This window comes from Astatotilapia calliptera, chromosome 12 (assembly GCF_964374335.1).
Source record: "Astatotilapia calliptera chromosome 12, fAstCal68.1, whole genome shotgun sequence".
NCBI lineage: Eukaryota > Metazoa > Chordata > Actinopteri > Cichliformes > Cichlidae > Astatotilapia > Astatotilapia calliptera.
Genome location: NC_137433.1, coordinates 673,385 through 685,933, shown reverse-complemented (window position 1 = coordinate 685,933; position 12,549 = coordinate 673,385). Strand labels below are relative to the sequence as shown.

The 12,549-nt window shown below is 42.8% G+C and overlaps 1 protein-coding gene across 2 annotated transcripts in view; it reads left to right on the top strand.

Annotated features, from left to right (window-relative positions):
- zfr (zinc finger RNA binding protein) overlaps window positions 1-12,549 on the top strand; it is a 44,009-nt gene that overhangs the window by 22,521 nt on the left and 8,939 nt on the right. The window contains exons 9-17 of one of the 2 annotated variants that reach the window (XM_026186177.2): window positions 2,674-2,864; window positions 2,947-3,066; window positions 3,648-3,793; window positions 4,358-4,523; window positions 5,110-5,312; window positions 6,015-6,165; window positions 6,729-6,870; window positions 8,805-8,902; window positions 9,738-9,833. In XM_026186177.2, coding sequence (XP_026041962.2) covers window positions 2,674-2,864; window positions 2,947-3,066; window positions 3,648-3,793; window positions 4,358-4,523; window positions 5,110-5,312; window positions 6,015-6,165; window positions 6,729-6,870; window positions 8,805-8,902; window positions 9,738-9,833 — 1,313 coding nt within the window. The remainder of the gene's footprint in view (window positions 1-2,673; window positions 2,865-2,946; window positions 3,067-3,647; window positions 3,794-4,357; window positions 4,524-5,109; window positions 5,313-6,014; window positions 6,166-6,728; window positions 6,871-8,804; window positions 8,903-9,737; window positions 9,834-12,549) is intronic. The other variant, XR_013912406.1, reaches the window with a different exon arrangement.

Sequence of the window (12,549 nt, the reverse complement as noted above, 5' to 3'; positions counted from 1 at the left end):
AGTATTGTTATAAGAATTCCTCCCCTTAATGAAACCTGTCTGGTCAGCATGCACAATAGAGCACATTACCTTTTCTAGCCTAAGAGCCAGTATCTTTGAAAGTATCTTATTATCAACACCAAGAAGGCTCATAGGCCTGTAAGATGAGCATGAATCCGGGTTTTTATCTTTTTTAGCTATCAATGTTATATTAGCCTGGTACATAGATTCTGGGAGTTTCGATTCTTCAAGTGCTTTATTAAAAACCCTTAATAATAAACTATTTAACTTCACTTTCATTACCTTAAATTCTACTGGGAAGTCATCTGCCCCAGGACGTTTCCCTGACTGCAGTGCAGATATAGCTTTATCCACCTCCATCAGTGTTATGGGTGACTCCAGCAGGCTGACGTGATCTTCAGAGAGCTGAGGGAATACTAAGTCGAGTTAAGCCTTGTTATGTCCATCTCAGACTGGTATAAATTTGTGTAGAATTCTCTAAAGCACTCATTAATCTGACGGTTTCCTACTTGCCTTTCACCATTCACATCACACATTAGGCTTATTAGCTGATTCAAAAAGCCGTCGTCTGGCAAAAAGGACGTCTCTTTCAGCCTTTCACATTATCAAATTACGCAAAGATGTCCTAGCAATTTTAAGCTCACTTAATGTTTCAGCTGATTTTGTTACATAATATTGTTTCTCCAGCTTTTTTATATTATTCTCGATCTCTAACTGCCTTGTTAATCGTTGTTTTCTTTTATGACTTTTGTATGAAATAATCATCCCTCTCATGTAAGCCTCATAACTATCCCATGAGGTTCTCGGGTCTATCTCCTCTATAGCAGCGGTCCCCAATCTTTTTTGCGCCACGGACCGGTTTATGCCCGACAATATTTTCACGGACCGGCCTTTAAATACAAGAGGATAAATACAACAAAATAAAACTAGTACCGGTACCGAAAAAAATATTTATTCATAACACACGTGAAAAGACCCAGGAAAACAGAGTTAACGATAAAAACGATAACAAAAAACCCTGAAAACTATACATTTCACACCTGAGCCTCTACTCTCACGGCCCGGTACCAAACGACTCACGGCCCGGTACCGGTCCAAGGCCCGGGGGTTGGGGACCGCTGCTCTATAGCATTATTTCTAAAAAATAATGTTGTTTGCTCTGTTATGAAATGTATACATTTCTCATCCAAAAGGGACAGTGTGCTCATCTTCCAAGACATGGGGCGCTCAATATGCCTCATGGGTTGAATGGTTAGGAGTGTGGTCAGAGAGACCTATATGACCAATCTTTACCTGCTGAACCAACTAACTGATACTTGGACATAAAAATATAATCTATACGAGATGCTGACAAGTGAGGGTTAGAGTGGAAAGTGTACTCTTTAGATAATGGATTATAGTGTCGCCAGATGCCCATAAGGTCAAGCTCATTTACAATTTGCCAAAGGGCTTTGGAATTTTTTGTCAAAGTAGATTGTGGGGGAAGTTGATCCATTTTTGGGCATAAAACACAGTTAAAGTCACCCGCTAATATTATATTAGCACAGTCCATGACCTCTAATTGACTAAATAATACCGTGTAAAACTCATCATCCTGTGCATTCGGCGCATATATATATTATCTAGAAGAACAGTTTCCCCATGCAACATCCCTTTAACCAAAATATATCTTCCTTCATTGTCCTTGTGAGTGGCTGTAGCAGTGAAGGGAAGGTTTTTGTGTATAAGGGTAATAAACCCCCTTTTATTTGTGGAGTAGGATGAAAAAAAATTTGACCAACCCATTCTCTACAGTATTTGTGTTCATCATCTGTCAGATGGGTTTCTTGCAAAAAAGCAACGTGAATCAAATCTTTCTTCAGACAATTTAGACTTGACTTTTTTTCACCACATTGTTGGACCCTTTAACATTCCAAGTACTTATCTGACATATAAGAAGAGTAATATATATTTTGTGGTGTTACATATTTAACCAAATCTGCATTTGACCAGTCTGAACCTATCGACCAAAATAATTGAGCATAAAACAAGAACACTGGTTCCCAGCAAAACCTGAACACAAAGCCTGGAAACCTCAACCCTCCCCAACACAAATAACAAATCCTCAGCGTCGCACATGGTCTCATTTTCGGGGCTATTGCTGGCTGCTATGTCACTGCTAGTTTTCGCTTTGACTCCTCGTTTGCATATTTCTCTCTCTCTGCTTGAATCGAAGGTGTGCAAAAAACTCGTCTAAAGACATTATATAAACATTCGAGGCAATTTGTTGGCAAAATGAGCTAAAATACTAATATTTTACAGCTGGCCAGTGCAGAGCTCATAAACTCACATCTGCTCAGTGCAACGCATCACATGACACATCACGTGGTTAATAGGTTCAGACTGGTCAATTAATCCATTCTAAATACATAGGAGCAGGTTTTCAGGCGTGTCCCTCCACCACATTCAATAATCTAAAGATTGGCATCTTAATAAAATGCCTGGCTAATGTTGGGCTTGAGTAAGAAATCACACGTTTCCTGTGATAAACAGTTTAAAGGTACAGAGGTGAGCATCAAAAGCATACCTTTCCTTTGTAATCCACTAAACACACGAGCTGTGTAGTTGTTCTGTGACTGTACTTCACTTTCTAGGTTTTATGATGATTAAATACGCGTCATTGGTGACATGCAGGTGGGAACAAATTACAGACCACAGTGAAGATGGAAGATTCCAGGGCAGAGGCCAAAGTCGAGGCCTCTAAGCCTGTCGCAGCCTCTTCAGGGTCCCAGGAACCCAAGAGTGACATTCCAGATCTTTCCACATCATCCCTTGCTGTACTGCACAGTGATGTTCAGCCTGTTGGCCATGACTATGTTGAAGAAGTGAGTTTGAACAAACTGGGACATACTTGGGAACAATGCAGGAATTCAAACTTGGAGTGTAATGTGTTGCTTTCTTTTCCAGGTCCGCAACGATGAAGGCAAAGTCATTCGCTTCCATTGCAAGTTGTGTGAATGTAGTTTCAATGATCCAAATGCAAAGGAGATGCATCTAAAAGGTCGCCGGCATCGCCTGCAGTACAAGGTTAGTCTTCAAGCACTTCCCCAAATTAACAGCTGACAGCAGGAAATGCTCTTTTGATAACACGTGTTCCTATCATACACATGAGGGAAAGCCGTCCCCTGATCCAGTCTGTGTGTTTGAGCACTGCACAGGTGAACTGAGCTAAACTCACCTATCTTCACATACAGTGTTGTGCAAGAAGTCACTTTGTTATTTTTTACTTTCATTCAGCCAGACTGTAGCAGCTTCTCCTCTGTGACGACAGGGCACATTTTCCTGCCACACACTGTACTTTATTTACTTCACTCCCCTTAGACAGACGCTCAGACTGCATGCCCTGCTTTGTCACGTCGCACACGCTCCTCTGGTCGTGCCCCGTTGTACTCGATGCTTTTCAGAGCCTCTCTCAAGGATGGAACCATTGTTGTCCACACAAAAGACAACTTGGCAGACAACTAATTTTAAACTGTATCTCACAGCACTTTGTTACAGTATCATCATCATGATGTCGTCCCTCGTGGCATATGGTCAGCGGGGGGCACAGCTGCTTAGCCTTACGTTTATAACCAGTCGAGTTCTTGATTGCAGTTTTTGTTTTGTAGAAAAAGGTAAACCCAGACCTCCAAGTAGAAGTCAAACCCAGCATTCGAGCCAGAAAGATCCAGGAGGAGAAGATGAGAAAGCAGATGCAGAAAGAAGAGTATTGGAGAAGAAGAGAAGAGGAGGAGCGCTGGAGAATGGAGATGAGGTATGGCTATGATCTTGTTATTAGTGGGTGGAGATGGTGGAGTCATGTATGCACCAGTGCCTTATCAAAAGGTCACCTATGGGCTGTAATATTATGTCTGTTTGCGTAATTGGTTGTTACATTTTAATAATAATAATAATGGATTGCATTTATATAGCGCTTTTTGGGACCCCTCAAAGCGCTTTACAATGCCACTGTTCATTCACTCTCACATTCACACACTGGTGGAGGCAGCTACAGGTGTATCCACAGCTGCCCTGGGGCAGACTGACAGAGGCGAGGCTGCCATATCGCGCCATCGGCCCCTCTGACCACCGGCAGTAGGTGAAGTGTCTTGCCCAAGGACACAATGACCGAGACTGTCCGAGCCGGGGCTCGAACCGGCAACCTTCCGATTACAAGACGAACACCCAACTTTTGAGCCACGATCGCCCCATTTTCCTTCTATAAAGTACAACAGATGATACATGCTTTTTTCCCAGGAGCAGTGAAACGTTTCTACATGGTGCAAGAAGCAGACAGATAAAATATTTGAGTGAGACCAGTTCTGGTTTACATTTTCAGGCGTTATGAAGAAGACATGTACTGGAGACGCATGGAGGAGGAACAGCACCATTGGGATGAGCGGCGTCGTATGCCAGATGGAGGATATCCACAAGGGCCTCCGGGCCCTCCTGGTCTACTCGGAGTCCGCCCTGGCATGCCCGGCCTGCAGCCTCAGGGGCCTGTGGTAGGAGATGTCTTTGGGGTTTTTGTAATAAGACACTAATAGAGTAGTTGTAAAATAAATAAGCTCTCAACAGAGCTTATGGTTGACGGTGCCACAGACTGAAAGCTCTGTCCCCCAGTCTTTAGTCATGTACAGGGAACAACTAACAAAGTCTGAGCCCATCACTGAAAACAATGAGCATGCTGGACTTAGCAGTGAACAAAAGGAAACAAGAGCCTGGCTGATCTTTAGGATATAGTTCTAGGAACTGTGGATCCCTCTGCTGCCTGCGGTTCTGTTGCACTAACGAACATTTGAGGAAGATTTATGGCTTTTGCAGTGAAGGCTCCAAGAACTTAGCTTTTCTCTTATCTGGTTATGTATTCTGAGTTTGACTACAATGACCATCTCTTGTTTGAAGTAACAAAAAATGCAATTGACAGTTATTGTTAAAAAATAACGCGTTTTTTTTCTTGGTTTGGCTTTTAAGAGGTGAAATGTATCATTTGAAAGTCTGTTTTTTTTATACCTGTTTAAGCTTTTTGATCTTAGCGCTGGCATGTCATTTAATAAAACCTAAACCTGTTTGAACTGTTCCATCTTACAGCCTCCACGCCGGCCCGACTCCTCAGATGACCGCTACGTTATGACCAAGCATGCAGCCATCTACCCCTCAGAAGATGAGCTTCAGTCCATCCAGAAAATTGTGTCAATTACAGAACGTGCTCTCAAACTGGTGTCTGACATAATTACAGACCAGGACAAGACCAAAGAAGAAGACAAAGAGAAGAAAGAACCAGCAAAAGACAGGTCTGTGGGTGGATGACAATCTTTAGTTTTAGTAGTAGAACAGTCTTTGATGAAGCCCCTAACCCACCGAGACAGTTTCAAGGTCGGTCAGGAGCCAGTGCCGAAGTTCAGATCATTTCTGTTTGGCAGATCCAATAGCCCTTTACCACTGGTACGTACTCAGCCTGGCTCTTTTAGGGTGTGCGGTTAGGTTGTAGTAACCTTGAGGTTAGAGGTCAAGTTGAAATGTGTGATAAGCTGAGCACACAGTGATGCAGGGTTTTGATATTCATACTGTGGGTGCATCTACTAGGTGGCCATTGCCACTATTTTTAGTACCTTCTCCTACTTAGTACCTACTTCCAGCTGCGTTGCTATAACAACCCAAGGCACATTGAGGTGGTGCTGTTCACATGTATGTAGTGCTGCAGAGCTGTGCCCCCGTCTTGTCCCACATGTGTGCGCTGGGTCGGAGATGCTCTGAATCTCACTGTACGTGTGTGTAGTGACAATAAAAAGGCAAAACAACTGACACAGTGCAGTCGGTGCTCCTGGGGAAGGAGGGGGTGTAAGATTATGCTGAGAACCACTTACTCCAAGGTTTGACTCTCGTGTCCAAAGAAAAACTGATGTAGTGACATGGCTCTCCTGAGGCAGGAAAACTCGCTGACTTAGGGGGATTTCAAGTCTAATAGTTGCTGTTGTGCTTTGCTCATTTCCCAGAGCCCTGAAGGGAGTGATGAGGGTTGGTGTCCTGGCCAAAGGCTTGCTGCTCCGTGGGGACAAGAATGTCAATCTCGTCCTGCTCTGCTCTGAGAAGCCCACCAAGAGCCTCCTCACCTCCATCGTGGAGCACCTCCCCAAACAGCTAACAGTAATATCTTCACCATGTCACCCCACACTTGTTCTTTAGTGGCAGCTTTGACAGACACCCCACTTAGATCACCCGCCTCAGTTCGGACACAAGGCATACAAACTGCTGTTTTTATGAAGACCAACTTCTTTCTTCAGATTGCCTAAATATTTACTTGTGAATATGCCTCAGAGTAATCTGTTAGATGAGAGTATTGATACGGCAGCCTGTCATGTGACCTGTTGTGTACTTGCACCAGTTCCAGTATTTTTGTGCCCCACAGGAGACTTCCTGAGGGGTCCTCATGAACTGAATGAGGGTATAAACTGGAGGGGTTCAGCAGCTTTCAGGGATGAAGAAGCTCTGATTTGCTTGCTGTATATTACAGAGTTACCGTACGCACACACAGACTGGGGCTGCGATGCAGAGTAACCTCACCGCTATGAAGCTGGTTTACCTTCTTAACCATCACAGGGTTTAACTGTACATATGAAAGTGTCCACTGAGCTGACTACGTACGCCCCTCAAGTTATTTCTTTTGGAAATGAATTGATTTTCACTTTTTAAAAAATGTTCTCCTCCAGATGGTAACATCAGAGAAATATGAAGTCAAAGGGTCTGTCCAGGAAGCAGCCATCATTCTGACGTCCTGTACCGAGCCAAAGATGCAAGTGACAATCACGCTGACTTCACCCGTCATCAGAGAGGAAAATGGCCGGGATGGAGGTTGGAAACCCAAGACAGCCTTTCGCTTTCTTTTTTTGATATTTATCTCTCTGTAAAATCAGTTTCAGTATGTTGGTTGACGCTCTGAAGAGCACTGTCCTGCTGGCACACGGTGGTTTTGCCGTTGTAGTGGTCTAGTCCATGTTCCTTATTTGATTCAGCTGAAAGAGCTCATTAACATGAGAGATCATTTCTTACCTTTACTGTGTTGTGCACAGTGTGAACTGCCTTTATGTAAACAGCAAATTATAGTTTTTAAAACCTAAATGAAACCTCAGATTTCTATAATCTGCTTTATGAGACGTCCAACCTAAAGATTGTCTGAGTCTTGTAATTGCGTGGTTCTCATTACTACTTTGTTTTGTTGTAAAGAAAATGAAAAGGGTATGTGCCAGCAGTATTGCTCTCGTGCTTTTGCTCTGTAATTCTTACCTCTCAGATGCTATCGTTATCCTTTAAACAAAGCATGATCAGTGTTTGCATTGTGTTAAGTCTAGTTATTCCCAGGTGAGATTCTGTTTTGTTTCCTGTGTTTCAGGGGATTGTTTCCATTTTGTTGTTGGGAGACATACATTACTTTTTTTCCAAATTTCCATCAAGCTATGCGACAAAAGACAATTCCTGTACGCGTCTAAGTGATAAATGAACAGACGTAGGAGACACGACATGTCTTAAAGTTTAATCTGAACTAGTTGTGCACAGGTGGGAATCTTGCGTTGCTTTTGTAATCAAGATTTGGCCGAGTTGGAGAAATTTGGTTGTGATTTTGTCACAGGAAACAAATGTTCCTTTTGTGTACTGAACACTTCACCATGCTGACGTCCCCTGTTCTAAAGTGCTCCCCTGAGTTGATTCGTGTCGTCTTTTTACATAAACTGCACTCAAAATTGGGCTCAAAGCAGCTCATGTTTAGCTAAAAGCAAACACCTTTAACCTCAGACATTATGAAAAAGGAGTACAAACGATTTGAAGATGGTCAGCTATTCTACTGAATCAGTAACTGTGATGATTGTTCTGAGGATTATTCTTAGGGGAGTATTAATAAAAGTTCAGGAAAGGAGACTATGGCAGAGGAATCTGTGGTTGCACCTGAATATGGCTTCTGGTATATAATGATTGTTGGGGTCTTATTCCAAACTACTGATGTTAGGTTTTTGCATGCATGATATCCTAACCCTTTTGTTTTCTTGTACTTCTCCTCTTCAGCAACCATTGCTTCCTCTTTTTATATATATATTTTTTTATCTATATCTATATATATCTATATATAGATATATATATATCTGATGTAATATACAACTTGAGCACAGAGTTAAATTTTTCCTCCCCCTCACTTTCTTTCGACACTAGTACATCGTCTCCTATGAAAGGGTTGGTAGGGCCTGAGAGCTTCGGAAGGATTTTTGACCAAGGTTTTCTCACATCCCAAAAACTTTGCCACACCTACTGTTGCTGTGCCACTTTTTTTATCAGGTCACTTGCTATTTGCCCGTTCTTCCTAATTGTAACACAGTTCATCATTAGCTGTCGAATCCCTTGATTCTCAGTGCTTGAACAAGAAACATCTACAAAACGTCCATATTAATTTACCAGTTGCCAACAAACACAATTACCTGATAAAACAGTTTTGGCTTCAAACATTTGTGACCAAACACTCAGTGTAGCTATGGTATTGGTCTGTTCGTCTTAGGTGAGTCTGTAAACATAATGACCTAACATGCTGTACACTGTCTGCAAACAAAACTTTGACATTAGTGTTTTGCTGTGTTTTTCAAATGTCAGTGATCTCTTTGAAATTCTGAAAAAGCAAGTGTAGGTTGTTACGGAAAGAGAAGCTGGTATGTGTGGCAATGTGTTTGTTCTCTGCCAGCCTCGCTGACCTGGTCAAACACCCATTCCTCATCACCATTTTGACACTTGGAATTCATTTTTAGATGTAACCTCGGGTATGGTGAAAGACCCAGTGGACGTCTTGGACAGGCAAAAATGCCTTGACGCTCTGGCTGTTCTGCGCCACGCTAAGTGGTTCCAGGTTCGGAACATCATTTTACTTTCTTCTTGTAGCCTTATGAGATGCATTATTTCAGTATATTCATTTGTTTGGTTTTTTTGGGTTATAATTAAACTATTTATAGCAAAAAAACACACACACACACACACACACATATATTCAAGGATGTCATCTGTGCCAACAAAAATCTGGTCAAAGTATGTTGTATGTAGAGATGATAACCCAAGTTCATTTGAATCTCTCACAAAAAAAACCTCCTAGCAAAGAATTGGCATCCTTGTATCCCCAATCCAATTTAGACTGACATATAGTGACATGTGATTCCATAAGGCTGCACAGTAACCAGCACAAGGTTGTACCATCCAGAAGTGCTTTCATGTTCAATGTTTGTATTGTTTTATTCTATATATTTTGTACAATGAGGATTGAGAGAAAAAGGAACATCTGTATATTTTGCTTTGATTTTGCTACCAGGCAAAACACAGGCAAAGTAAAACAGATTTCCTTGCCTCTTTCAGTCCTTATATTCTCCTCTCAGGTGGACTCTTGTACTTTAAGTCCCTGTTTGTGAGATACCTGGACAAATCTGGGGTCAGGGTTTAGAAGATGGCAAGAAAAGTCCTCATTTCTTGTGCATCTTGCAAACTGTGACTTCCCTTACTAACTGCGAGGTCCAAGACTACTGGGAATGGCAGCTGATTGCAAACAGTTATGGCTTATATGCAAATCGAACCATACTCAAGCTTCCATTATGCACAGTAGTATTTGGAGCCTCTACAATGAAACTGATTAACGTGTTTGGTCCATCTCTTATCACGCTGGGTCACTCCATAAACCTAACTTTATTGCATCAAAGGCTAGAGCCAATGGTCTTCAGTCCTGCGTGATCATCATCCGAATCCTGCGAGACCTCTGCCAGCGAGTTCCCACGTGGTCAGCATTCCCCGGATGGGTAAGTGCCATTAACATTAGACCTCAACCGCAGTGCGTTTTGACACTTTGCGGTTTTTATAATGGAATTGTAAAATTCAGAGAAATTTCTATGGTGGTCTTGACTATCCTTCAGATGCCCCCCCAGGCACCTCATTGTGTGGGTTAATATGCTGAATGAAGTCTGTTTAGTGCTGGAGGAAATGGTTCATTTGTTGCTTTGCCTTCATGTGCATTGAATTGATATTACAGTCACAGAAAGTGTTGTGGTTGTTTTGATGAATCAGATTCTCAAAGACTAAAATGAAATAAAAATAGAAATGAAATTTCCTTAATTTTCCATTTCTGATTATAGAAGAATGTTCTCATGAAAAATAAAAATGCAGGGACGAAGTTACCCTGCCCAGGATGGGTATACAGAGGCCCCACTACAGAGTCCCGTTCACAGCTGGTGGGCAAAGAGAAGACAACAGTCCACCCTCCTGTGGCCTTACCACCTCCAGTAGATGCCATAAGGGTGAAGTGACAATCAAGGGTAGAGGCTGTGGCATTCCAGTTCCCGGCTGCTGGGACTGGCTATAGAGATCGAAAATGTGACGTCATTTCCGGAGTAAAACCGCAAAGGATTGTAGGTACAAGTGGCTACTGCGCACAAGACAACAGTCACACAGAGATAAACAGAGACGCAAAGAATGGCAAGAAGCTGCTGTATTATTAACTGCCATAGCCGGTCGCATGACAGCCGCTGGAAGCTGACGGGTAAAGCGATCGGTTTTTATCGGATTCCTTCGTGGAAGAAAAATTGTTCAAGTCATGTTTCCGAAGTCACGAAGAGGCGACGGAGGGCCTGGATTGTGGGGCAAGTCCCGAAACACACGGTGGTACAAGAAATCCCTTTCACTGGAAAGAACAGTGACTGTCGCTGCCCCCTCTCTCTTCTAGTACTGCGGAGCAAAGAGACAGACAGGACGGCCGGGGACGTCGCTGGGTTTTCTTTGCCCCGTTCTGATTTTAGTGGGGCGACCATGGTTCAGGAGGTTGGGAAGCTCATCTTGTAACCGGAAGGTTGCCGGTTTGATCCCCAGCTCTGTCTGTCTTGGTCATCGTGTCCTTGTGTCCTTGTGCAAGACACTTCACCTACTGCCTACTGGTGTTGACCAGGGCAGCTGTGGCTACAACTATAGCTTGCCTCCACCAGTGTGTGAATGTGAGAGTGAATGAATAGTGGAATTGTAAAGCGCTTTGAGGGTCTTGAAAAGCGCTATATAAATGCAATCCATTATTATTATTATTATTATTATTATTATTATTATTATTGCTGTGGCTGATGCCACTGGACTTTTAGTGTTGTTTTTATGTTTTTACTGTGTGTTCTCCCTGGCCAGAGGTGTTTTTAACTGTTTTAAATCTTTTATGTGAAATAAATTATATTTTGGTAATCAAGTTTTATATTGTTCTATTGCCTTGGCTACTCCACTGCTCTGTCTGTTTTTTGAAGGGTTGCCCTTTACTTAGAATAAAACCTGGTGTCCACCTACATATCGGGCTACTCGGCACATGTCAGTGTCCTGTACCCATCCGCCGGTAAACTGGAGCTGGGCTTGTTGCAGGAATCTGAAGTTACCAAACCCTTCATGAGTGTATGCACTCACACTTAGGACCATATAATTATAAATATGAGCACGATGAAAGCCGGGCAGCACGCTAACGTCTTTAGTCCGCTCTGTGTGCTTATATGGGTCTAACCCTTTCAACCCTTTGATTTTTTTTTTCCCTCGTACCTTTTTTATTTATTTTTTTTAATTTTTTGGCCTTTTGTCTGTCTTGTCTGCCGTGCTCTCCTTTGTTTTGTACATAACTGTTTTTGGAGCAAATAAAATGCAAGTAGGGATTAAAACAGCAGAATTAATGATTACCCCTTGCTGGAAGTGCTAGCGCTTGATGCAGTGTTTTAATTTTGCTGCCACTCGTACCTGCAAGGCAACGCGTGAAAGTCACGTGGTCTGTCGATCTCTGAATGTCACCTCTTTGGTTGGGAAGGAGCCTGAACTGATGTGTGAGGCTAAAGAGACACTCTGGGATCTGATCCAGTCTCGAGTTGTCCTTGGTTAGAGGCTGTGGGCAGGGGTGGGTATTCTTGTACCCCTCTGGCTGGCTACCTGTATGTTGGGATTTTTCCAGTGAATATTTGGTATATTGGGACTCTATTGTTTCCATTGACCTTTGTGTCAGGGAACAAGTCCTGACTTATCGTTTGTAGTTATGCACTGAAAAACAGTTCCCAGTACTCATTCTGCTTCAGCCGTTTCTGCTGGTACTGACTTGGTTTTTAGGGTTTCCCATTAGGTCGTAGTACCTGGTACCAGGTAATTTTTTTTTATTTTTAGTCTCTATTCGGCTGGTGTACTAAGCGATCGAAGTTCATTCAATGTACAACATTGTTGTGTTGTGTGAGTCACATACTAATGATGTCATGGGGCTTTCCACTGTTTTGCTGTAATGACCTCACACACATTAGTTGGTACTCGATTGTAATGGAAAACGATCAAAGCCGAGTAGAGTCTAGCCGTGTTGAGCCGAGTGCATGCTAGTGGAGAGCGGCGTTTAGAGCCACTGGGTGCAGTGCTGGCGGGTAACCATTTCTCAGCGCTAATGTCCTGCTGAGAGACTTCGACCCTCATGTGGCCAACGACGGTGAGACCTAAGGGGGCATGACTGGAAGAAATGGCCTGCCTGAT